This window comes from Globicephala melas, chromosome 16, assembly GCF_963455315.2.
Source record: "Globicephala melas chromosome 16, mGloMel1.2, whole genome shotgun sequence".
Lineage (NCBI taxonomy): Eukaryota > Metazoa > Chordata > Mammalia > Artiodactyla > Delphinidae > Globicephala > Globicephala melas.
In genome coordinates this window covers 60,803,132-60,828,228 of record NC_083329.1, presented here as the reverse complement: position 1 = coordinate 60,828,228, position 25,097 = coordinate 60,803,132, and the positions used below count along the sequence as shown (strand labels likewise).

The 25,097-nt window shown below is 54.3% G+C and overlaps 1 protein-coding gene across 2 annotated transcripts in view; it reads left to right on the top strand.

The window, feature by feature from the left end:
- The first annotated feature begins 8,265 nt into the window (after window positions 1-8,265).
- The window catches only part of SLC29A3 (solute carrier family 29 member 3), a 43,175-nt gene continuing 26,343 nt past the window's right edge, over window positions 8,266-25,097 (top strand). For both annotated transcript variants that reach the window (XR_004040793.2, XM_030862520.2), the window contains exons 1-2: window positions 8,266-8,342; window positions 11,512-11,810. Coding sequence is in view for 1 of the 2 variants with exons in the window: in XM_030862520.2 (XP_030718380.1) it covers window position 8,342; window positions 11,512-11,810 (300 nt within the window). In the remaining variant the exon portion in view is untranslated. The remainder of the gene's footprint in view (window positions 8,343-11,511; window positions 11,811-25,097) is intronic.

Sequence of the window (25,097 nt, the reverse complement as noted above, 5' to 3'; positions counted from 1 at the left end):
TTATGGCCTAGTGGGGGAGGCGGGGGAGGCAAGGCACATACACATACATGCACACAGACCCACCACTAAGATTGTCATCATTTTCTGGGGACCCAGAGTACCTGGAGCCATCACATTTCATGAGTGTGTGTGTGTGTGTGTGTGTGTGTGTGTGTGTGTGTGTGTGTGTGTGTGTGTGTGTGTGTGTGTGTGTGTGTGTGTGTGTCTGTAGGAAAGGAAAGGTGTAATAGCCTGAGGTGGGGCAGCAGCCCAGGGAGGGGGTGGGCAAGGTCAGGTAGAGGGAAGTTGTTTCGTACAGGTAGCCCCCATAGGCAGGTAGATTATCTAGGGTACCCCCAGGAGTCAAGGGTACCCATTTAAAACTCCTCACCCTCTGCCCACCACCTAAGTAGGAGGGCCTTCTTTGCCACCTGCTCCTTGGTGGGGTGCAAAGAGTTCCAGCCTGGGAAGCAGGAGACCTGGGCTCTAGTCCTGATGCTGTGGGGGTCACTATCCCTCGCCAAGCCTCAGTTTCCCCATCCATAAAATGGAGGCCTTTGACCTGCTGCTCTGTGAGTTTTCTCTGGCTGCTGTAGTGCTGTAATTTGAGGCTGGGGGTCCTCGTTCTAGGCAGGGGTGTGACAGCCCCACGCGTTGGACCCTCCTCTGTCACTGTCCCAGGGTGGATGATGGAAAACCAGGAGCAGGCAGAAGATGGGCTAGTTCCACCCCTGTGACCGGGTAGCTGCCCAGTGAGATGCCCTAGAGCAGAGCAGTGAGGTGACAAGGCTGCCACACATGCCAGCCAGCCTGGCACAGCCTGCAATCTTCAGGCCACCCGCTGTTGCCGCTGAAGGGTTGCTGGGTGTGGACGGGCCACGGGCTGCCCCTTCCTCCACTAGGGGCCAGAAGGAGAAAAACTCCATTCCAACCCCAGCCAACGCCTTGAGATCAGACTCAGGAAGACCTCGTCCACTGCCGTTCAGCAAATTTTCGAAATTTTGCCCATTTTAATTCAAAATATGATAATACTTATGGTTTAAAAATTAAAGTACAAAAGAATAGGGGAAAAGTAGATCCTCTTCCTCCTGTCTCACCCCCTTCCCTCCCGCCCTCCCCAGTCCCCAGTCCTCCCCCATGGACGCAATTGCTACTTTGCCTATATATCGCCTCAGGAAGATCTATGCATATACAAACATACATTTGTTCATGTAAATATTTAAATAGAATGGGTTTGATTCAGGAGTCTCAAGCCCTTAATGTATAAACATGAAATAGTTTTATTTTTCCAATAACTGCTCAGATACTCATTTTGTTGACACCATCTTTCCCCGCTGGATAGCAGCCTCCCTTAATGATGTCTCCATGGAGGTCCCTAACTTTTCTCTCCCTTGCTGTTGTTAAGACAGATTCATTTTTGTTGCTAAGGCTCCACCCATCCATCTTGGAACTCCAACCTCATCTTTAACGAAGGCCCTGCTAGCGCCCTCTACAGGCCACTGGGGGCTGCGCTGCCTGTTCTCCACGCCTCCCCCTTGACCTCCCCTTGCATCCCCATTCACTGCCTCAGCCAACAACTCCCTGCTCCCAACAGCGGGATGTCTTTCGCCCTCCCGACCTCCTCCCTCGTCACTTCGTCAGAAAAGCTGCCCTCAAGCAAGCTGTCGCCTGCACCAGGTGCAAGCATCTCACACCAAGGCCCTGGCCGTCTCTGAACTGGGCTCTTGGAGAGTTTAAGGACTGTTCTCAACAGGTTGCCGTTTCTAACCATAATCCCTGCCCTGGATCAACATTGCAGGGACAGGAGGCGCTTGAGATTAGGAACCACCAGGCCCTGATATTTCAAAACACAAACTGGTGGGGCAGGGAGCGGCCCCCATGCTGCTGCCCATCTCACTCGGCACAGTGCCCGTCACTGCTGGGTGCCAGGTCCAGGCAGCACACACTGCTCTCGGAGCCACGGCCTAGGGGGAGACGGGGAAACCAATGGGCAAGGGGACCACGGACGCTCAGAGAGGCTCCAACTAAGCCTGGGGTCCACAAAGACTTTCTGGAACTAAGATGTTTTAGAATGCTGGGGCTGGTTTCCCTCAGACAGTTTTGCAATTATGCGTCTTGTGGAAGATGCTTTTAGGCAAAAGTCAGCAGCAATTTTCTTTCATGAAACTTCTTACAAAGAGAAGATGCTGTTGTCCTTTCAGCAGCTGGTGGGCCAGATATGAAGGCTGCTGTCTGCTGGAGGTGCCGAAGTGGCCTCAGGGCCCTATTTGGGTGCGTTTATGAGTGTGAGGGGTGTGTGCTGGTGTCCTCTTAATGACCCTAACCTGGGAGATGGGGGGTGGGTGGGTGCAGGGACAGGGGTGGCACCAGCAAGTCTGCGCTATTCCAGCAGCCCCCGAGGGGCTGGCCCAGCCCAGGCCTCCCTGTGGGGGATTTGAATCTGCCCATTCCAGTTCCTCGGCCTAAGAAGCTTCCTCAAGGAGAGGGTCTGGATAACTGGAAATTCAGTCAATATTTATTGATCTAATCCATAGACCTGCACAGCACAGGGAGTGCAGCGGGAAGTGAATCAGACCTGGACTCAGCCCTCAAGCCACTCGGCAGAATAAAAAGTGAATTCTCGTAGTGGGTACACCAGGACCGAGCAGCAGCCAGCCTGAGAGGGACACCAGCGGAGCACGAGGGAGCTCGAGGAAGGGAGGGGTCCCCCCGCTGGCCCGCCTTGAAAGGTGTGGAATCTCGGCAGGTGGAGATGGGGTGGAGTGCTGGATGCAAGGGACCACCAGGTGGCAGGGATGGCGTGATGACAAGTAGGGAGGTGAGAAAGCCCATAGTGGAGCAAAGGGCTCCTGGAGTCAGAGAAGGGGCAGGGTCAGCCTGGTAAGGACAGAGGGGCCGTGCTGACCCACCTGCCACAGGGGCATGGCTCCCCATAAGGCCACCCACTCGAGGTTCACCCACGGATCTGCTCCCTGAGGCCAGGGGTCAAAAAGAAACGTCTGCAGGATCCATGCTGCTCGGTCACGTGAACAAGAGAAGCAGCCTTATGAACACTTCACGAAGAGGTGTGCCCTCTCGGCTGTTTCTTGAAACACAGGCTGTCTCAGCATATACTGCCCACTTTCCACTGTTGTTAGCAGACGGGTCTCAAGGAAACAGGAGGGTAAGTGTTCTGTTAAATGGCCTCTCTCATTTGGCCTCAGCGCAACAGGGAGGTGATAGGGGAAAGTGGCGACTGTGGCTCACCCGAGACCCCACAGCCCACCGGAAAGGGAGGCCCTCACTACTGGCTCAAACGGTGGCTGCCAGGCAGGAGTGAGTACCCAGGGCTGCTCCAAGCTCCTGCTCTTAGAAACCAGAAACCAGGATTAGGATTTGTATGGGAAATCACTCCATTTGTAATTTTGGGCTCAAATTTCTTTAAATACTGGGTAGGCCAAACAAGGCCCACCCAGTCTGTGACCTGCTAGGTAGTGGGAGCTGTGGAGGGGTTTTGAAGCAGAGGAGGGTAAGGCTCAGAAGCCCTGCTCTGGTTCAGGGCTCTGCTGCCTGGGACAGGGTCCCGAGCCCCTGGCCCTCTCTGCAGACTGCCAAGAGGCCCCTGTCTGGGCGTTGCTTTCCCCGAGCTGCATCCGAAGGACAGTGGCACCTGCCCCAGCCCCCCTCCTGCATCCCTCCATGGGATGGCAGCCTCGGCTCGTCCTTTTCCCAGGAGCCTCTCCTCTGCCTGATGAAACCCAGGGCAGGGCTAAGCTACCAGCCCTCAGGTCCCAGCGATTCCCCTATGACCAGGAGCTCAGGGACAGATGCCCTGCACTCACACCGGTAAATGCTGTGATAACCCAAGGGGGTTACACTGGGCAGGGCAGCCCCTGAGGACTGCAGGGGCTCGTTGGGATCCATTTCACAGACTTCTAGGATGGCAGAGGTGGGGGTCCTTGGCCAGTATCTAATCCACCCTCACCTGATGCCAGAATTCCCTTCACAATGGCCCACACATGGGCTTGACCAATCTGCTTGAATACTTGCAGAGTTAGGGAACTCATCACGTATGAACAGTAATAATAACAGCTGACATTTGAGTGCTTGTTTTCACTGTAGGGGCTGATTTTAGGAACCAACAGGAATAAGTCTAAGGCTTCCAGTCCCTGAAAGCTTATCAAATATTTGAAAACAGCTCTCATGGTCCACCCTGGAGCCATTTCTCCCCCATCCACTACTGCAAAGGTCACAGGTTCCAGCTCGTGTCACTAGTAATGTCCCATTTCTTAATCCGGGTGCTGGTGGCATGGATGCATCCATTGTGTAATCATTCATAAACTCTACACTTATGATTTGTACACTAGGCTATATGTAGGTTATACTTGCATCAGAAAACGTCAAACAAGAAAACAAAAGAAACAGTGGAAAGAATGCATTAGGGAGTGTGAGGTTGAAGGTGTAAGAAAGAGAAGGATCGATGGATCCTGAAAGGCTCCCGAGCTGGTGGGAGGGCGGGGGTTGGGATCTGGAGCCGGAGGGGGAGCAGACCCAGGACAGAGAGGGCAACTTTCCTGTTGTAAGTGGAAAGATAGACAGAAAAGCAGGAGCAGATGGGAGCATATTCGGTGCTGAGAAATGAGGAAGGTCCTCCCTGGTGGCTTCTGTTTTCTCTGCCAAGTAGGAGGCAGGAGGCAAGGCCATCTCAGGATGGGGTGTGTCCGGGTGTTTGAGGTGAGTGGAGAAGGAAGGTGGCAGCCCTTCCTGCGGAGAGCAGGAACGAAGACGCGTCATGGGACTGCCGGTGTCCTGGAAGCCCATCCCAGGTTGGTGACATGAATTTAGAGTGGAGCCACTGGCCTGCTGGGGACTTTGTCCAGCAAGGCTCTTCCGCTCAGGTGTAGGTGGGTTCACCTGCGGTTTGACCGGCAGTGCCACTGGGAGACGAGGGGCATGGGAGTTGAGGGTATTGCCAAGATGTTACCGAAATGATGGACCATGGGATCTAAGCTGGCTCTGGCTGGAAGGAAAATGCCCAATGCAGGGAGGGGAGACAGATGGGGTTGGGGGCTGGAGCCTCCAGGAGGTCCAGAACATTCCCCAGAGGGAGCAGTTGAGCAAAGCAGAGGAGAGGTGGTTTGAGCCAGAGAGGTGGTAAGGACTTGAACCAGTGATGTGGGAGCAGAGAGTTATGGGTCAGCAGTTATGGACGATTCCTTATCTCTCAGGAGCCACGTGCCCTGCTTGGGGGCCCAGGAAACCCTAGAAAGCAGGAAATGCACGGAGCCAGCCCAGCCTGGGAGCATGGCAGTGACGGGGAAAGGCCACGAGATGGCAGCACCAGCCTGATGAAGCCTCAGCCTCCCCCGGTGGCCTTCCTGCTGCGCAGGCTCTTCTTATTGCTTAATCGCCTACAGGTTTTAAGGCTTTGGGTGAAATGAGGAGTTTATGTGAGCCTTCCCCCGTCCCCACTCCCAACCTCCTTTCATGGAACCCCTGACTGAGTTCTGGAGGCAGAAAGGCGTTGATTTGAATCTTGCCTCTGTCGCTTATCAGCTGCGTGACTCCAAACAAGGTACTAACCTCTCAGTAGCCCGGGTTCTTCATACGTAAAAAGAGGCTACCCAGAGTACCGACCTCACGGGGTTGTGTGTTAGGCTCAAGGAGATGGTCGCTGGGGGGAGGGGGAGGGCAGCCAGAGCTTTTTGAGAGCAGTTGTTACTAATTGCAGGGCCCCCCTCTGGGCCTCATAGAAGGCTGTTAGGTTGGGATGATCAGAGGAGGGAACCCAGACTTGTCTTCCTAGGGATGCCTAAACGGCATCCAAGCCCAGGGCCATCTGGCTTCAGTTCTGTCCACCACACCAGGTGGCCTCCCCAGCCAGTCCATAGCATCGCATCCCAGCTCCCTGGCGCCAGGAGCAAGTCCCTTTGTAATAGTGAGATGGCTTCTGTACAGCACTCAGAACTTGCAGGGTATTTCCAAGCCTGGGAGTGACAGGATGCTTTCTCATAGCGCCGAGTTGTAAAGTATCAACCCAGTGGAGAGCACCTTGGATGTTTTGAGTTTTCCTTCCTTCCTTCTCCTTTCTTCCTCCCTCCCTTCTCTTCCCCGGCCCTCCTTCTTCTCCTTCTCCTTCTTCTCCCTCACCTCCTCCTTTCTCTCCCCCCTTCTTTTTCTTCTTCACGTGCATTTCAGAACACTGCGGATGCCCAGTGGCTGTGCAGCAGTGTACTGTTTACAAATATTTCCCTGACATGCTCTGGCAATGCCTGCAAGCAGGCATCAACTCCGCCCACTTGCAATGCCTCTATGCCTCATCCCCACCCCAGACACAGAGGAGAGGGCCCTCCAGGCAGAAGAGTGTTGCTACTCCATTCCTAGGCCTTATCAGAAGAGGCCTCCACAGCCAGCCCACAACAACATCGGGCCAAGGGAGCGGATCCCACCAATCACTGGGGCCTGCCCACTTGCCCAGCCGTTCCCATCCCCTCCCTGGTCCTGGAATCGGTCTGCTCTCAGAGTTGGCTGCAGCTGCAGGGTTTCCTGTATCCTGTGCCCTTGGCTGCCTGTCCCCCCAGGGAGAGCACAAGTTCCTCCAAAGCAAGACCCCAGCCCTTGGCACCTTTGGGTCTTTGCACTGTTTTTACTCTCAACACTTCTGACAACAAATGTGGTGGGTTTCTTTTTTCTGATATACATACCAACAACAAATTGTCCAACTCTCTGGAAACCAGCTAGGTGTCCTACAATTCAATTCAATTCTGACACCAACTCCATGGAGCCTCAGACCCCACAGGTTGAGGGCTCAGTCCCACAAGGTTGCCCCCACTTCAGACTCCAGTCACAAGTATGGGGTACCCAGGGTGCCCAATCTGCTGTCCAACTTGGTGACAAAATCGAGGGTTCCCACACATCCCCTTCACTTTAAATAATTTGCTAGAATGGCCTATAGCACTCAGGAAAACAGTTAACTTACTATCACTGGTTTATTATAAAGGATACAAATGAACAGGGTACCAGGTCCAGAGCTTCTGTCCCCATGCAGTTGGGGTGTGCCACCCTCCCTGCAGGCGGATGTGTTTACCAACCCAGCAGCTCTCTGAACCCCCATCATTTAGGGGTTTTTCTGGAGGTTCATCATGTAGGAATGATTAATTAACTCATTGGTCATGGGTGATTATGTCATCTCCAGCCCCACTCCCCTCCCTGGAGAGGGGGCGTGGAGCTGAACGTTCCAAGCCTCTAATCCCTGGGTGGGCTCCTCTGGTGCCACCAGCCCTCATCCGGAAGCTATCTGGAGCCCACCAAGCCCACCTCATTAGCATAAATTCAGGTAAGGTTGAAAGGGGCTCATTATGAACAACAAAAGACTCTCCCATCACTCCCATCACTCAGCAAATTCTATGGGTTTTAGACAGTCGAGTCCAGAACAAGGGAACAGACCAAATATATATTCCTGATTCTAACACAATATCATGGGACCCCATTGCAGGGCAGGGCACAGAGTAGGTCTGCTTAATGAAGGAAGTACAGTGTTCTGTGAGCCTCACCATGAAACAAGGCTGCCACCTCCCCCGGTCCCGAGAGCAGCCAGCACTGAGCTCACCCCTGTGGGGTCAGGGGCATCTCCGCAGGGGTTTTAGACCCAGACAGAGCTGGTGTTACATCCCAGCTCCATCTGGGGTTCCCACAAGCCCAGATTTCTCAGGTCCCTCCGTAATAGGGGCACAAGGCGACGCTGGCCCCTCAGGGCATGTGGATGTCAGGGGCACAGCAGAGAGAGGGTAGGATAAAGGTGGCTGCCTTGGCCTGTAATTTAGACAGGAAGGTCTGGCGGCTGGTGGGAGGGCCTCGTGGGGCCGGGGTGGTCCTGAGGACTGCGTGCTGCCGGCCCAACTACGCCCCTGCCTCAGCCAGACAACGAGCCTCTGGAAGGTGTTGGCACACAGGAGGGTCCCTCAGGCGGCGCGGGGGTGGGGTGCGGGGAACAGCAGGGGATCAGGGAGGAGCGGGTGAGACTGCAGGAGTCTGGGGCAGGTGGAGAGCTTTTCCGGGTTCTGGGGAGCAGGGCTCTGGGAAATGATGGAGTCGGGCTCCACGGTGGAGAAGCAGCTGCGGCAGCACCGAGAGCCGGCTCACGGAGCGCTCGCACGCCCGCCTGCGCAGGGCACCTGGCGGCCCAGCGCCTCACTCTCTCCACCTGTGAAGTGGGGCAGCAGCGCAGGGAGCGCCGGAAGGAGAAAGGTTTGCAAACCGGAAAGCGCCGGCGGTGGTGGGCGGGGCGGCGCCTGGAGGCGGAGCCCGGCCTGCGGCCCAGCAGAGCCGCGAGTCGTCGTAGTGGCCGAGGTAAGCAGAGAGGCGGCGGCGACGCGGCGGCGACAGTAAGTGCGGGCCGGCTGTCGGGCGCGGGTCTGGCCCCCGGCCAGCTCTTCAGGCCCTCGGTCGCGCAGTCGGCGGCCTCCCGCCGCGGCCCTCCTGGGGGGCTCCGCGGGAGCCTCAGGACCCCGGCCTCTGTCTTGGCGCCTCTCGCTGTGGCCCCCTCCCCAGCGTCCCTCCGCTTCCTCTCCGCCCTCTCTCCTCCTCCCCCTACTTTCCCTCTTTCTGGGTCTCTATCTTCTTTCTCCCCCAGATTCTCCGCCCTCCTCCCCATGGATTTCCTGAGACTGGACCTCACCGCCTGGATATGGGGGGCCTGGGTATGGACAGGTCAGCCCAGAGTATCCAGAAGGTGGCTGACTGTCCAAACTGGGAAGCCTGAGGCTGGGGGTGTCCACAACCCCAAGGCACATTCTGCCATGGCCTGTGGGTGGCACCGTGAGTTTCCCAGCAGTGCTTTCCCGTAGGTTAGCTTCACCAGCCCCCCTGCCCCCATTTCATAGGTGAGGAAATAGAGACACAGAGGCGAGATTGCCAGAGTCAGTAAGAAACTTCTGGAAACCAGCACCCAGACCTGGAGGATGGCCTGCAATGACTCCAGGCCCCGGGAGTTTCTGCTGCTTCGTGCAGCGGCTGCCCCTTGCCCCAGGTCACCCAGGACGGGAGCAGGGCTGAGCCCAACGAGCTCCTGCAGGTGCCTGAGGAACACACTCCAGGCCACAGCCAGCCCACCAGCCGAGGCTCTTCCTTACCTTTTTAATCCAAAAGCCAGCAGCTCGTTTTCATCAAGAGTAATAAGACTTTGCTCACTCCAGTGCCTTGGCCTGTGACCTGGGTGAGAGGAAATTCCAGGCTCCTTCGAAGCTTTGTCAAGGCTGAATGGTCCTGGACAAATAGATATCTGGAGCTGAGAATGGACTCCGGCAGAGTGTGGCCTGGGTGACCGAGCTGTTGGCCCCTGCACCCACACTTGGAGCTGGAGCATCTGGAAGGAACCACTTGGCCTTTGTCTGTTGTCCTACGTGGGTCATAATTTTTACATTTTAAACACTAATTTAGAAATGGTGTGTGTGTGTGTGTGTGTGTGTGTGTGTGTGTGTGCGCGCGCGCGCACACACATGTGCACGTGTGGCCACACTGTCTGGTTAGTGCTGAGCTCCCTGTGAGCAAAGCTGGGAAAGGGCTCTGCTCAACCAGGGGAGTTTAAAATAGACTTGCTGACTCGGATGCTCTGTGTATCCGGCATCCTCCTGCCTGCCTGCTGCAGGGTATATGCTGCCCCAGTAGGGGGAAGCGTCCTGGCTGCCCCCATTCATTCCATTCATTCCAGAGTCCATTCATTCAGCAAACATTGATGAGGGTGCCCTGCAGTGCTGCCTTCACCGCTGCTCACACTCACTGGCCTGGAGCCAGCAGACAAGGGTGCACGTTGCCAGCCACCTGCCTCCCAGGGACGCCATGGAGTCCACATGGGCTCAGACTGCTTGGCTATGTAACCTTACTCTTACTGTGTGACTTTGGGCAAATTGCTCAGCCTCTTTGAGGCTCACTCTTCACCTGTGAAATGGGTCTTAGAGTACTACCTACTATACTGGGCTGTGGTCAGCCTCAAGTGCTAGGTACAGACCTTGACATGCATGAGTACTGGATTTAATTTTAACTATCGGGAATTCTTACTGTTTGAATGTGGGACAAATCAAGTGACGTAAGTCCTCATCCTTTGCTTCTGATAAAAAGGAGACAATAATTTCTGTCCTGCCTAATTCCGGGAAATGTTGTGAGGCTCTCCCGAAATAGTAGCAGAGCCTGATAAGGCTCTGTACCTCTGTGACACAGCGCTCCCATCTCACCTGGCCTGGCTTGGTGCTCTGAGTTAAGGCTCAGACTCCTGCGTGAGCCGAGGTGCATTGATTTGTTTATTGCAGAAGGGACTGCAGAGTATCCCATCCTCAGCTTTATGGAAATATTTCCCATTTATCAAGCTGCTGTCATGGCCTGTGTGCTATATAGGGCATAGAAGCAGGCGTGCTACCTTGCAGCTAAACTCCACAGCCAGCCGGCCAGGTGACAAGCTGAGGATGGCAGGGAAGATGCTGACGTTTGTCAGCATTGCCAGCCAGTCGCAGTTTACAAAAACCATTGGAAAAAGGCTTCCCTGGGTTTGCGGATGGGGATGGGGAAGGTGAGGCTCAGAGCATGGTGACTTGCCCAAGGCCATCTACACAATTGTTACTGGCAACCTGGAATCTTCTATTTGTCTTAGCTGCTACCACAAATGGGGAGTTGCTGTCTCGTGGTGGGATGTGATGAACAGAGGTGGGGACCCAGGCCGGAGCTGCAGGCTCAGGCTTGGCCATTGGCCTGGTTTGTGACCCGTTCTTTGGACCTCGGTTTCCCCACAAATGAAATGAGAGAGTGGACTATTAGATGTTTCAAACCAGCTTCTGGGGGCAGCGCTAGACACCATGAGGTTGTTTGTTGTTGTTAACATTATTTAATTTGAATGCCTTTATTTTTATTTATAATTTTATTTTTGAACAGATAATACATTCACAAAGTTCAGAATTCGAGAGGCGCAGAAGAGTATGCAGTGAAGTCCCCACCCTCCCCATCCCTAGCCTCCCACCTCAGAGGCAACCACTGTTTGAAATTTTTTGTGTCCTTCCAGAGGATATACGTACATATGTGTATTTTCTCCTTCCCATCTACCCCATCCCTGCTTTTTTGCACAAATAGTACCATATTCTGCACACTTTTCCTGCTCCTTACTTTTCTCACATAAAGTTGAAGAGTTTAGAGAGCACTGTGTGCTCATCAGGGGTCCTGATTCCTTTTGTTATGGCTGCTTAGAAAGTTCGATGCCTTGAGACCAGATTTGCCCTTGCAGGTTGATTGCCACAGGCCCCACCATGCCGCATTGCCTTACTCCCAGCTGCCCCACAATTATTTGCTACTCTGTTGCCCTTGTATGGACTGGGTGGGGGGAACCTGAGGTCACTTACAGTGTGAGATCTTATCCTTCTCCCTAATCTTTAAACCTGAAGCTCTCGAACCACACCTTGGTGACCCTGTAGACCTCAGAGTGGGGACATAGTCAGCTCTGTAGGATGGGTGAGTTCCGGCCTCAGCTGCTGATCACCTGCCCCATGTCTGCTTCTCTCTCTGCTCCAACAGTGGCCATCGTCTCAGAGGATGACTTTCATCAAAGCTCCAACTCCACCTACAGAACTGCAAGCAGCTCTCTCCGAGCTGACCAAGAAGCACTGCTTGAGAAGCTGCTGGACCACCCGCCGCCCGGCCTCCAGAGGCCCAAGGACCGCTTCAGTGGTACCTACATCATCTTCTTCAGCTTGGGCATCGGTGGCCTGCTGCCATGGAACTTCTTTGTCACGGCCCAGGAGTACTGGATATTCAAACTCAGCAACTGTTCCAGCCCAGCCACACTGGAGGAGTCTAAGGGCTCGGACATCCTGGTAAGGCGTGTTCCTCCTGGGAGGCGGTGAAGGGCGACTTCATTTGGGTGCACCCTTCCAGGGAGGCTTGCAGCGTCCTAAGAGTATGGATGCGAATTGGGAAGCTGTGTGGAGTATAGTACGTAGATGGAATTCACTTCAGCCCTAAAACATGCTCTGTGTTGTATATGAGGCCTCATGCTTCAGGTGGCAGGGGAAGATGGAAATGGATAAGACACAGCCCCAGCCTTCACATTGCTTAGTATTTAACTTGGGGAGGAGACGCAAATGATGATTCTGTGCCGTGTGGTATGGTAACCAAGAATTCAGAGTCCATGCCTCCAGGAGTCTGAAAGAGTGGATATAATAGTGCTAAGTTCAGCTGTGAGTTGCAGAAAATTCCATAAGAGCAGTGGCTACCACAAGATAGAAGGTCATTTTTCTCTCATGTGCAAGTCTGGAGGGGGCCAGCCCAATGCTAGTGTGATGTTCCATGTTTGCAGGAACCTAGTTACTCCACCATATGTAGCTTCCATGTTCAAGATCACTTCATAGTCTAAAATGGCTGTTGGAATTCTAGCCATTACATCAAGTAGGAAGAGGAAAAGGACAGTTATAAGAACATAAACACTCTGGGAAGTAAAACACATTGCTTTTGCTCATATCGCATTGGTCAGTCGTGTGACCACAAGCACTGCAAAGGAGGCTGGGAAGTGTAGTCTTTAAGTGTTGTCTTTATCCCGAGAACCATGTACCCAGCCCAGATAGGAGTCTGTGTAGTTATGGAAGATGGGGAATTGAAGACTGGGCGTAAGTAGTCTTGTTATTAGGGGAGAGATCTCTGCAACTTAGAAGAATGGGGAGGAGACATTCCAGGTGGAAGGAAAACTCTGAGCTATGGCAGGTTGGGAGGAAAGTTCAGATGTCTATTAGGAACAGTGAAGCATCTGGTTTTGCTATATGTGGGGTGCATATAAGAGAGAAATAAGGCTTGAGATAATTTCCTGGGCCTTGAAGGCTTTGCTTGGGCCTTGAATGTCAAGGTGAGGAGTCTCAGTTTGATTGGCAGGTGGCATCAAGCCCTCTCTCTCCACCTGGGGCTGCTCATTTTGTGGGGTGACTTTTCCCATGGGCAGGGAGAGTGTTAAAGAAAAAATTATTCTGCCACTTGTTAAAGTGGTAAGGAAACCTTTACTCAAGACTGTTGCAGTAAGGGAGAGAGATTGGGCTCAGCTCCAAATACTGCAAGGACAAGTGGGGATTTATAGCTAAGGAGCAAAGTGAGGGGGTCAGTGGTTGGAACATTACTAAGAGGAATCATCAGGGTAGAGGGATTTTTTTTCCTCATAAATTAAGGTTTCATTATAATTTGGTTTAGTATAAAAATTGTCACTAACCTTACTTGGAAAGTAGCCATAGCATTTGAGAATTATTTCTTTTTTTAATGTTGAAGTATAGTTAATTTACAATGAAGGATAGGGGGATTCTTGCTAAAGGCAGGCCAATGACATAGACACCAAGGGTGGGGGATGAAGAACTTGATCAGATCTCGAGGGTGATAAGATATCAAGGGTGGGGGGATTCTCCATAAACTGACTTCGAAGGATTCTTGCTAAGACTGAGCTGGCAGGTGGAGACAGGCCAGGGGCTAAGGTCCAGGTTTAGTGGAGAAGAGGGTTCAGTGTGGTTACTCTGTCAGGAGCCTCAGTTTTCGCAGCTGATCTAGGGCAAGGTCTGCTGTCTCTTGAAAGCTCATGGATGGGGGAAGCAGGGTGCTCTAAAGGCATCCCAGGCTGGGGGTTGCCAGCTGCCCCTCTCCTCCAGGGGTGCTCCAGGGGACAAGAAGAGGATACCCTAGCAGACCCTAGCCATACCCATCAACTGGCCTAGGAGTTGGCTCGCCACCCCTTTTCTGAGAGCACCTTTGAACTCCCTGACCTAACCCCACGGAACTTTCAATGAGTCTGATGCATTGACTGAGGCATCCCTATCGTCTGTCTGGAAGGGCTCTACCATGGCTATGCAGTGGAATCACCCAGGGAGCTTTTTAAAATTTCCAGTCTGGGCCCTACCCCAGAGATGCTGATTGAATAAGGCCGAGGTGAGGTGTGGACATGGGCATTTCAAGACTTCACACTCCCTCCTCCAGCTCCAGCCCCTTGGTTCTGACACCCTGTGAGGGCCTCTCCCTGTTAACTGAGGAATTCACACATGCCTCCAGAGGCCAGAGCAGTGCGTATAAACTCATTTCTGCAGTGAAGGGCTGTCACGGAACCTAGTATAGTAATTTAGAGCGTCCTCCTCAAGGCGTGGTCTTGGGACCAGGCATCACTGGGAGTGTGTTAGTGATGCAGAGTCTCAGGCCCCCAGACTGACTGAGTCAGGAGCTGCCAACACGCCGCCCTGGTGACTGGCAGGCATGGTAGAGTTTGGGAAGCACTGGCTAGGGCAGGGCTTTTGGAAACAGACTGCATGGGTTCAAACCCTGCCTCTGCTCTTAGCTCCCTGGCCTCTCGGTGCTGCCTCGCCTTGCAGGCATATAACAGGAGGATGATACACCCACCAACTTCTTAGGGTTGTGGTGAGGGTTAAGTAAATTCACAGGCATGCAAAGCACTTAGCGCAGGGCCTGGCACCACTACTGCGAGTTCTGTATAAACATTATGATCATTATTATCCTTCGAGGAATGGGGCCACACTGTGAGCTGCAGGTGGCCCTGCTGTATTTCCAGACGTCTGGCTTCGCCGGGGTGCTTTATGATCCACTCTCATTCACCAGTGACTCAAGCGTCCCAGCTTTCTGCCAGCCTCCGTAAATCAGCCAACTCACTTGGGCTTCATCCAGAAGATCCCTGTCTGTCTGGGCCAGCACCCGGCCCTGGGCGGCCCCCAGGGCTACATTCCATGTGCACCTGTCCTGCCTCCTCTTCTGCCCGCTGCCCTGGCCCCAGCAGCGGGCTGCCCAGGGCAGGCGAGGATGTGCAGTCCAGTCCCTGGGAGTGGCCCTCGCCCAGCGGAGGTGTGCCGTGAGCGGCTCTTGCTGCGAGGCAGTCCCTTCCCAGCTGCAGGCACTTAGCATTCCAGGCCCTGCTGCTATGCTTTATTGCCTCTTTCCAAGTGCTGGCAGGTGCAGATGTAGTACCTGCGGCTGCCCGGAGCTCCTCGCTCTTGGCATCGGAGATGAGAGACCTGTCACCCCTCGATTCATGGGCCAGGTTTGGGAAGCAAGCATGCTGGGGTGTTTCTGCATTTTCTGCGCCATTTTTCTTTGCCTAATTCCTCATTCCTGCCACCCGCCTCCCCAGTTCTTCCCCCGCTCTTCCTGATTTCCCTGCGAGAGGCGGCTGGTCTGTGCTGTCACCTGAGGGCTACTCTGGGGGGAGCGAGCGGGGAAGAGTCAAATGGGTCTGTCTCCAGCCACCACCTGCAGCTCAATTAGCTGTGGGCCTGGATGTTGGTTGTTCTCCGTACTTCCTTTTTATATTTCCCAGGGACGGATACCATTGGGTGGGGAATTTGACTCCGTAGGGGTGTTTGCACAGACCCCCTCCCCGGTTATGTCACTTTCAAGGTCACCCCCCTTCTCAGGATCATTTTCTTCTGCCTGGAACACCCTTGGGGTGGTTTAGAAAGCATTCTCAGGCTCGCCTGCCCCCTTGTCTCCGTTCTCTGGAATAAGAACTTTGAATAAACTCACCACAAGACTGTGGGCCCAGAGCCAAAAAAATGAGAGCATAAAAGAGGAAGAACTGATAGGAAAAGATGGTGCTTTGGGGAGCCGCCTTCCGAGCCTGACTCTGGGCCACCATGCTGGCAAGGGTGCCAAACACACTGTCTCTCATTAACCCTGTTTCTGGGGGGTTTTTTCAGGCAAAAAGCCAGAGGCTCAGAGAGGTTCGATAGCCTGCCCCTAATCACATAGCTAGGAAGGGCTGTAAACAGTTTTACGGAGAATTTAGGTGGATAGATGACTGCAGAATTTGTCCTGCTCGGAGGGTAGTGCAGACGGGACTGTCCTGGAGACAGAGGCCACCCCACACCCTGATGTGGCCAAACCGTATTATCTTTCTTCCTGTGGAGAGCCTGACCCTGGTCTGGCCTCCTTTTCCCCCCTGGAAGCCCAGGTGCCTTAGCTGTACCCCTGGATTCTGGACCCAGCTTCCAAGCTGTCAGCATCCCTGATCCCTTCCCCACACCACCTCTACCACATCCCCCTGCCCCCCACCCCAGTCCTCCCCTGGCTCTGGGGTTCGTAAACCATCCCTGATCCTGTGGGGGGCCTCCTTGGCCTCTCCTGCAAGCCTGTAGCGCTGCCGCTGGGCCCGGGACTATAAGGCGGACACACACCCCCTTTCTGCCCCAGAGAAGGTGGTGATGACACCTTCTCCCGGTCCTCCCCTGCCACGAGGCCTCCACGGCCCCTGCCCACGCATTCTTCCCATTCGCCTTGGCCTGCCCAGAGCTCCTCTCTGAGGGGGCTGCGGGACATGGCCAGGTCGTGGGTGGGACCCACAGTCCGACTTGGGGTCAGCGGGGCCAGGACCCACGCCTGGCCATCTGTTGCCATCCTGTCCATCCCCTGACCAGAGGCGCTCCAGGGGCTCAGACCAGGGAGTGGGGCAGGAGGTAGGTGTGTCTGTTACTCCTGGGAACCTCCCCTGCCTCCACCCTTCTGAACTACGGGCTCCTCATCTGGGTCCCCAGAGCCTGGCGTACTTCCCCATCAGGTCCTCACCCCACAACTCATGGTATTGAGGACTTATTGTGGGGTAGCAACACTCTCAGCACTTTGCCTGCATTAACTAATTTAACCCCCAGCACCCTGTGAGGTAGGAACTGCTATTATCCGTGGTGACAGTACCCTTTTCAAAGGTGAGAATGCCTCCCCCGCCAAACCGTTTGCTCTTTTGGAATAGTGAATACAGTTCTCTTACTCTGCATCCCTGTGCCCCCAGCATAGAGTTGCACATGATAAGTATTTGTTGCTTTAGTTATTATATGGCTGGGGAAGGAAGCCCCATCACCCCAATCCAGGATAGGGAGGGCGTGGCTTTACAAGGGAGCAGAAGATCTGGGGGTCACAGTGGCCACCACCAAAGGAGTTCTGACGTTTCAGGTGGGCTAGCAGAGACACGAAGTGGGCTTCCTGCATAGGGAAGGGATCCAGGTTGATCTGGTTCAGAAGGTCTCTGAGCATCTTCTCATTTATGGCACCTTTGTCCTGGCCCAACCCCTCAGCCCCGCAAAGAAGCAGGATAGCATGACTTGGGAGCTATTCTTACGACTAAGGGCAGACATCCCAATTCAAGGAGAAGGGCTAAAAGCAACCAGGATGAACTAGTTTTGAGAAGGACAGATTATCAGAGGTCTTGGTAACGACCTGTTGATTTTACAAAGTCCCCGCCACACAGCCTGTACCTGCCGCCATTGGACCCACCATCTTACTTCATCTGCAGGATGACCTGGTGAGTTAGGTGCTGTAGCCCCAGTTTTCAGATGGAGAAACTGAGCCTCACAGATCTGGAGACACTGACCCAAGGTCACTGACTAGCAAGTGACAGAACTGGGCTGTGGACCAGTCTGGAGGTCAGCGGAGCCTGTGCTGGTAACCGGCGTACTCTGGCCTCTCCATCTCCCCTAGCGTCCTCCGCTCTGGCTGTACGGTAGAATCACCCGGAGAGTTGTGAAAACCTACCCGCCTGCCCCACCCACCTGATTCTGGTGACATTGAAGGAGGGTCCTGGGCAGAAGCATTCTTAAGCTCTGGGAAGAAGCATTCTTAAGCCTTAAGGTGAGGCTAACATGCAGCCCCATGATCCAAGAGAAAGGTTAGCAGGTGGGGGTGATGAATAGCTGTCCTCTGCCTCTACCAGAGCATCCATTGAATGGGCTTAGGCTACATCATGAGAGACTTAGGTGAGCCCTCTAGAAGGACTTCCTGCAGTGCAAGTGGTCAAAGCTGGCAGTGGAGGGGAGAATGAGAGCAGGCTCTCTACTGCAAGTCTGAGGAATGGTTTTCCTTAACCTGGTCTTCAGAGAGTGTGGGGTGCACTCTGGGACCCTTACAAACGGAGATGGTGATGCCAAAAGCTCAGCCTTTTTTGCACCGGTGCCGAATCAAATCTCAGAGACAGAGTTTTGGGTAATGTAGAAGAGAAGAGCTTTATTGCTTTGCCAGGCAAAGGGGGACACAGCGGGCTCCTGCCCTGAAAAGGTATGTGTCCCAACCTGGAGGATTTGGTGAGGAGTTTTATAGCAATGATTCAAGGGTGGGATTGCTGATAAGATCAGGGTGTGTGCAGGGCCTGCACTCCCCTAATCCGGTCTCAGGTAATCTTTTTTTTTTTTTTTTTTTTTGCGGTACGTGGGCCTCTCACTGTTGTGGCCTCTCCCGTTGCGGAGCACAGGCTCCGGACGCGCAGGCTCAGCGGCCATGGCCCACGGGCCCAGCCGCTCCGCGGCATGTGGGATCCTCTCAGACCGTGGCACGAACCCGTGTCCCCTGCATCGGCAGGCGGACTCTCAACCACTGCGCCACCAGGGAAGCCCTCAGGTAATCTTCTTGATGAGCTTCTCTGGTATGAAGAATGCTGACATATTCCATTTGTTGGGTTTTAATTCTATAAAGAGCTTAAAGACACTGTTATGTAGATCCCTTGAGGACCTGCCCCGAGGCTGCGCTATTGTTTCTTGGCTGCTCCTCCCTTGTCTCTGCACCCCCTCCCTTCCCTGATTAGCAACTGTTCGAATCTGCCCTTTGGAACTCAGGGAAGGTGTGGAGGCTGGAGTCTGTTCCCTACAAAAAAGGGGGTACAGAAGGGCTTCTGTGCCCAGGAGCCCCATAGGGTCCTGCTCTGTTTGACTGGATGGAGGGTCTGGTGCTCGCTTGACCTAAATGCTTTGGGCTTAATTCCTCAGTGTGACTCTGCTGTCCCCTGGTGCCTGACAGCCTGGAAAGAGACTTCAGCCCTTCCTCTGGGCACACGCTCAGTGTGAGCTGAGGGGTTCCATAGCCGCCTTCCTCTTCCTCCTTGTTTGCCAGCCTCCTGAAAAAGGAGCAGTAGGGCCGACTGGGCACCGAAGTGGATGTCCTAGCACCTAGGGTAACACAGGCCAGAGCAAGTGAAGCCGTGAGAACGGAGGACAGGGAAATGGAGACAGTCCCGGCCTCTGCTCTCCTGGGCTGCTGTCACTGCCGGGACCAGCCAGTACCCTCTCTGTGCTGGATCAGGGAGTGGACTGTGATCTGCTCCTGGAGTTTTTAGAGCCCTGGGTAGTTGATTTTGTAAAAGCTCTGTACCTGGGAGGAAGCTGGGTCTGTCTGTCTCGTGGGACTGCAGGGTAGCTGGGAGCAGCCCAGAGGGTGACAGAAGGACTTCCTTCAGCCCCAGTCCTAGCGGTGCCCTCCCCTGCTGTGTGGCTTGGGGCCAGGCTCCGTGGCCCCTGGGTGCTCTGAACACAGACCCACCATGGAGAGTCCGCAGCAGGTACAGAGCGCCCCAGATGTCGCTGGGAGGGAAGTCTGGTATTTACTGCGCATCTCCTGCACGGTAGCTGTGGTGTGAGGGATGGGCCGAATCCTCCTAACGTTAACCGCCTTGACCAAACCCTCGCCCTGTGCCAGCACTGTACTGAGGGCTCTGATTTGTTTATTAATTCCACGATATTTATTAAGCAACCTACTGTGTGCCAGAAGCGTTCTTTTCCTTATCTCTTTTGCTCCTTACTACAGCCCTCAGGGATAGGTATTATTATACGCATTTTACAGAGAAGGGAACCAAAGCTCAGAAAATACAGGTTATTTGTTCCCAGGCACAGAGTCAGTGACTCAGGCCGGGCCGTCTGAACCCACATCGTCCATGCCCTTAACCCTGGGCTCCATATCGGCCTCTCCAGATGTTTTCAGACGACACATCTCATCTGGCAGGACGCACGTGTCTGTAATGGAAGCAGCAGTTTCACGGAGCAGTGTCTACACTTAAAACAATCTCTGATTGTAGTTTTCAAGGAGGAGCAAGTGATCATCTGTGCTGATCTTATAAATGGCTTATAAGCCACCCAGGCTGAGGAGGATGGAGAGTTTGCCTTTGGATTTAACCTCGTGTGGGCCCTTGGTGGCCTTGGGGAGCAGCGACATGGGGGTAGGGGCAGAAGCTGGACCCGAGGCCGTGAGGGAGAGGATGGGGGAGGGACTGGGGAGACCGCAAACCTGGGAAATACCTCTAGGAGTTTTGCTCTGCAACTCTTTCCTTCTGGAGGATTGGAGCGGGAGTTACAGGGGATGTGTGATCAAGAGGGTACGGATTTTCTGGGTTTGTTTTTTTTTTTTTTTTTTTTTCTTGGCGGTATGCGGGCCTCTCACTGCTGTGGCCTCTCCCGTTGCGGAGCACAGGCTCCGGACGCGCAGGCTCAGCGGCCACGGCTCACGGGCCTAGCCGCTCCGCGGCATGTGGGATCCTCCCGGACCGGGGCATGAACCCGTGTCCCCTGCATTGGCAGGCAGACTCTCAACCACTGCGCCACCAGGGAAGCCCGGTTTGTTGTATTTTTAACACAGGAGAAATAGCAGGTAGTTTGTGTGCTCATGTGAATGGTCCAGTGGAGAGGGGACCGTGGGTGCTGAGGACGAGGAAGAAACATAGCTGAGTGCAGTCTGCCAGCAGACAGGGCCTGGGCTCGGGGCACAGTGGAGGGCGTCCTGGAAAAGCACTCAGATGATTCATCCTGAGGAACAGGAAAGAAGGCAGTAAAAGTGAAAATGAAATAAAATTCTGGTTGTGACCCCTTAAGTGGATTTCATATCCTTTATGAACAGGGTTGCAACCTGTCATTTGAAAAGCCCTGCTCCACCCATTTGCCTGTCACCTCACATCCAGCCATAAGGATGCATTTTGCCCACAGAGGAGGAAAGTGAAGCAATAAGTGACCTGCTGATGCCACAGGGCTGTGAAGACAAGAGTGGGGGCCGTAACCCAGGGCTATCTGTGAGTCTGTATCAGGTTTCCTGGGGCACTTGGCAGACACCCAGATTCCCAGGCTCCGCTCTGCTGGCTCCTCCTCCCTGGGGTGGGCCTGGGCACTGTTGCCAGGTGCTCCTGACATGGCCAGCTGGCAGGGTAGCAGGTATCCAGGTCTCCTCTGTCCACATGCTGTTCCTTGAGAAGCACCATTCTGGTGTAGATGGATCGTGACGCTCCTGCAGTCCACTCCTAGTGCAACTCGGACCTCTCCGAATGGAAAAGGTGCCTAGATTCCATTTGGCAATCTACTTCTTAAGAGCAGAATTCTGAAGAATAGTGCTAAGTGAGGGAAACACCCTTCCTTACACCATGAAAGCATTTTAAGGCAGGATTTTGCCTGAGCCCTGTCATCCCAGGAAAGGAGAAGTTGGGGGCGGTCTGGGGGTCAGGCAGGTTAGGATGGGGCTGTAGGCTTCCTGAGCAGGGCATGGGTGAGTGGCCACCAGGCAGAGAGGGCAGGTCCCTCCTCCCAGCTGCCCAGTGGCCTGGGCTAGCATGGATGGCTGCTCTAAACCATTTTTAAAAATTAGAACCAAAGTGAGTCATTTTTTTTTAATTCCCTTGTCCACCCTCTGATTCTAACTGCAGACTCAGCCAGCATGCTATTCCCAGTAAATACACCTGTGATGGCTTTTTCTTCTGTTTTTAGCTCTTGCTGTGTCCTGCAGAGGGAGAGAAAAAGCCCGACCTGAAACGCTGTCAGTCATGCCTTCAGTGGCCTCGACTTCTCTTTTTATTTTCTCCCTGTGTGCTCAGGGCCCCTGTCCACAGCTGCGCCCTGCTCCCTGGCCCTCCCAGACTCTCGATCGCTCCCCCTCTGCTTCGGTTTTATTTCTTTCTGCACACATCCTTAGAATCTAGAGGTGATTTCCTCGACAAATTAGGACGCGGCTTGGGCCTTACGTGCTCGATCGTCTCAAGTACCCGGAGAGCAGAACCAAACTGTAGTCTTGGCCGGGCGCCTTCATTACAGGGCCATCTTCTGGGAGGGATCCGTGGTGGCAGCAGCGACCTGGGAGGCCCTCTTGGGAGTCCCATGTGTGTGCACACACACGCACGCACGCATGCATCTGAGGCCTGTAGCAGCCTGTGGTTTCTGCCCACATGAACCCCCAAAGAAAAACAGACTCCCTGTAGAGGAGAGGGCCTATTGGGTGAGGAAGTGCAGCTGGGTCTGCTCAGGGCTGCCTCTTCCTGATTGTTCTCCTGGGTTTCCTTCTGCAGAGAGCAGCTGGAGCACCGCCAGGCCACCTCATTTTTTTTTTGTTTTTGTTTTGGTTTTTTGTCTACCGCTTCCTCTTTAGGCACACGCCACAGGGCCTGGTCCCTGTCCCTAGACATCAGCCCTGGGTTGCTGATGTGTGTCAGCCCTCAGGGGGCTGCAGAAGCTGAGGGGAGGTGGGGAATTTCCTTGGAAGGCCTCTTCCTCCTTGCCCTGGCCACATGATCAGGCTGCAGAAGAGGAAGGACAGGCTGGCCGAGCGTCAGCAGGGACCGAGCCCTGAATCAGCTCTCACCCCGCAGAGGTTTTGTGTGGACTTACAGGCTCCCTGTTTCTCGGACCTTTCCCTCTACCTGTTTCTGAGCCATCTCCCTGCCTACTAAGGTTCCAGCCTGAGGGTGCGTAGGGGGCACATAAGATGCAGATCCAAGGCCTGCTTGCCCCTCAGGGACCTGGCGAAGGTGGGGTGGAAGGTTGACGGAAGTGATGTTGTCATTTTCCGTGCTCACCCTGCATGGTGGAAAAACCTGGGGCTCAGGAGAGCTGGATTGTTTCTGACTCTTTGTCAAATTTGCGGGGCAACTTAGGGCTCCATTACCTTGTTTAAGAAACTAGATCGAGGCTGGCAAACTTTTTCTAAAGGGCCAGAGGGTAAATGCTTTAGGTTTTGCGGGCCACAGGATCCCTGTTTAACAGGTGCTCAGCTCTGCCCTTGTAGAGTGAAAGCCACTGTGGATAATTCGTAAACAAAGGGGTGCAACTATTGTCCAGTATGTACAAAAACAGAGGGTGGGCAGATTTGTCCCCAGGCCAGCCTTTTGCCAGGACTAGCCGCTCCCTTGTGGTTCTCCCGCTACGAGCGTTGTGAGATCCGTTATAGAGGTGCCTACCTGGCTTAATTTCTCTTCATAACACTTATCGCTGCCTGACATATTGTCTGTTTGTTTATGCATTAGCCCGCTGTCTGCTTGACCAGAGCATCAGTTCCACGAAAGCAGGAACTTGGACTGAATCCCCTGTGAATAGCTATGGGGCTCAATAAGTATGAGCAGAGTGATGAGTTAATCAGTAAGCATTCGCAGAGGGCCAGTCACGTGTCAGGGCTGGACTGCTGGCCGGGAGGGGCACGGGAGGAAGACTGTCGTCCCAGGATTAGACGCCGTGGTCCCATATTCAGGGGGGTGGAATCTCACTGTGGGGTCATTATTTTACCCGCACGCCCAGACTACACCGGAGCAGACTTCCTTCCCTGCCCCTGCCCAGTCGAGTTGCTCAAGCCTGAAACTGAGGCGTTACCTTTATTTCCCTCTGTCTTTCCACCCCCACCTTCAGCCCATCAGCAAGTCTTGTCAATTCTACCTCTGAAACGTCTCAATCCCTCCAGTTCTCCTCTCCACGGTCTCAGCCTCGCTGGCCCCCAGGGCGCCCCCTTCAGTCGATTCTCCATGGAGGCTGCAGAAGCGGTCTCTTGAAGACAAAACAGAGAAGCTGTCCACTGCGGCAAGTAAGGGGACAGAGGACTGGGTCTGAGCTATGTGACTTTGGGCAAGTACCCGACCTCTCTGAGCCTCAGCGTCCTCCTCTGCAACATAGAGGGAGCAAAGACGTGATGAACACGCGGAATGGCACTGTGTGGTGGGGGCTTGGTGAATGGGTGCTGGTACCACGTTTCTCAGCTGTTCAGAATCCCACATCCAAACTCCAACCCCAGCCTGGACGCCCAGGCCCTGCGCATGCCCCCAGCCTGGTCCCCTCCTCTCTCCCTCACTCCCAGGATTCCAAAATCACCCTGGTTTTTCAGTTGCTTGAACACACTAAGCTCCTTCATGCTGCAGCAGGACCGTGCTCCCCCTCTACCCCCTACAAAGACTCTGGGAAGAATCTCGCCTCCTCCAGGTCCCAGGGGCTCCCAGCGAGCCTTGGCTCCCCTTGGCCTGCGGCAGCACAACTCCAGTCTCGGCCTCTGGGTTCACTGGGCGCCCTCCCTGTGTGTCTGTCTCTGTGCCCTCTCCTTCTTGTAAGGACACTGGTCCCTGGATTTAGGGCTCACTCTGATCCAGTGTGACGTCGTCTTAACTAATTATATCCGCACAGACCCTATTTCCAAATCAGGTCGCATTTGAGATTCTGTGTTGACGTGAATTTGGGGGGGACACAGTTCAGCCCATTATAGTGGGTGGCATGTGGTGACAGGAGCCTGAGGGCTCAGACCAGGCGGTGGTTATGGGTGGGCTGCAAAGAGGACCCCTTGAAGGAGTCTTTCCCCAGAGCCACCCAGGAGCGGGTAAGGCGTTCACAGTGAGGGCAGAGGCTGCATTTTTAGGGAGTTTGGAGTGAAAGGATGGAGGGGCCTGGTGGCCAAAGACTGTGAAGTCAAAGAGGTTTTTTTCTTAGCCCAAGGGAGACCCGAGTGAGCCTCTTAGGCAGAAGAGTAGGAGGGAGCAGCAGTGAGGGAGAGAGAGAGGAAATGCGGGTGGGGAAGGTGCGGATTCGTGGTGGAGGAAGAGCACCTTCTTGCCCTGGAAAGCTTTACACAGAGGGGAGGGAGGTCAGGGGAGCTCATTCCAGAAAACCTCAGGAACTTTGCTTATCCTCTGGCAGGAGTTCCAAAGGAGGTGTGAAAGAAGATCACAGGCTGAGGAGGGCTTCCAAGCTACTGAAGAGCAAGATTTATAGTGGCCCCGGGGAGTCTGGGCCTGGAGAAGGCCTGAGAGTCCATGCTCAGGCCAAGCATCGGGGCTGATGTTAGAACAGCATGCAAAGGTCTCATGGGGCCTTCTCTCCTTGGAGTGGCTGGGTCATCTTTCCAGGCCTTACCTGTCTGGCTCTGACCCCAGCTTTGCTGTGCCCTTGGGCCCCTGGCTACCCCGTCACACCTCGGTGGATCTGGGCTCCTGTTTCCCTCACCTCTCTGAGCCCTGGAACAGGCATTGCCCCTCCCTGCTCATCCAGGCCCCCAGCCACAAACCCCTTAGTTTTCTGAGGCCGGTGCCCCAAACGGGGCCTCAGAAGCCACAGACAGGACGCCACCTGCACCCCTCGCGGGGACACCAGCCCTCTGCTCAC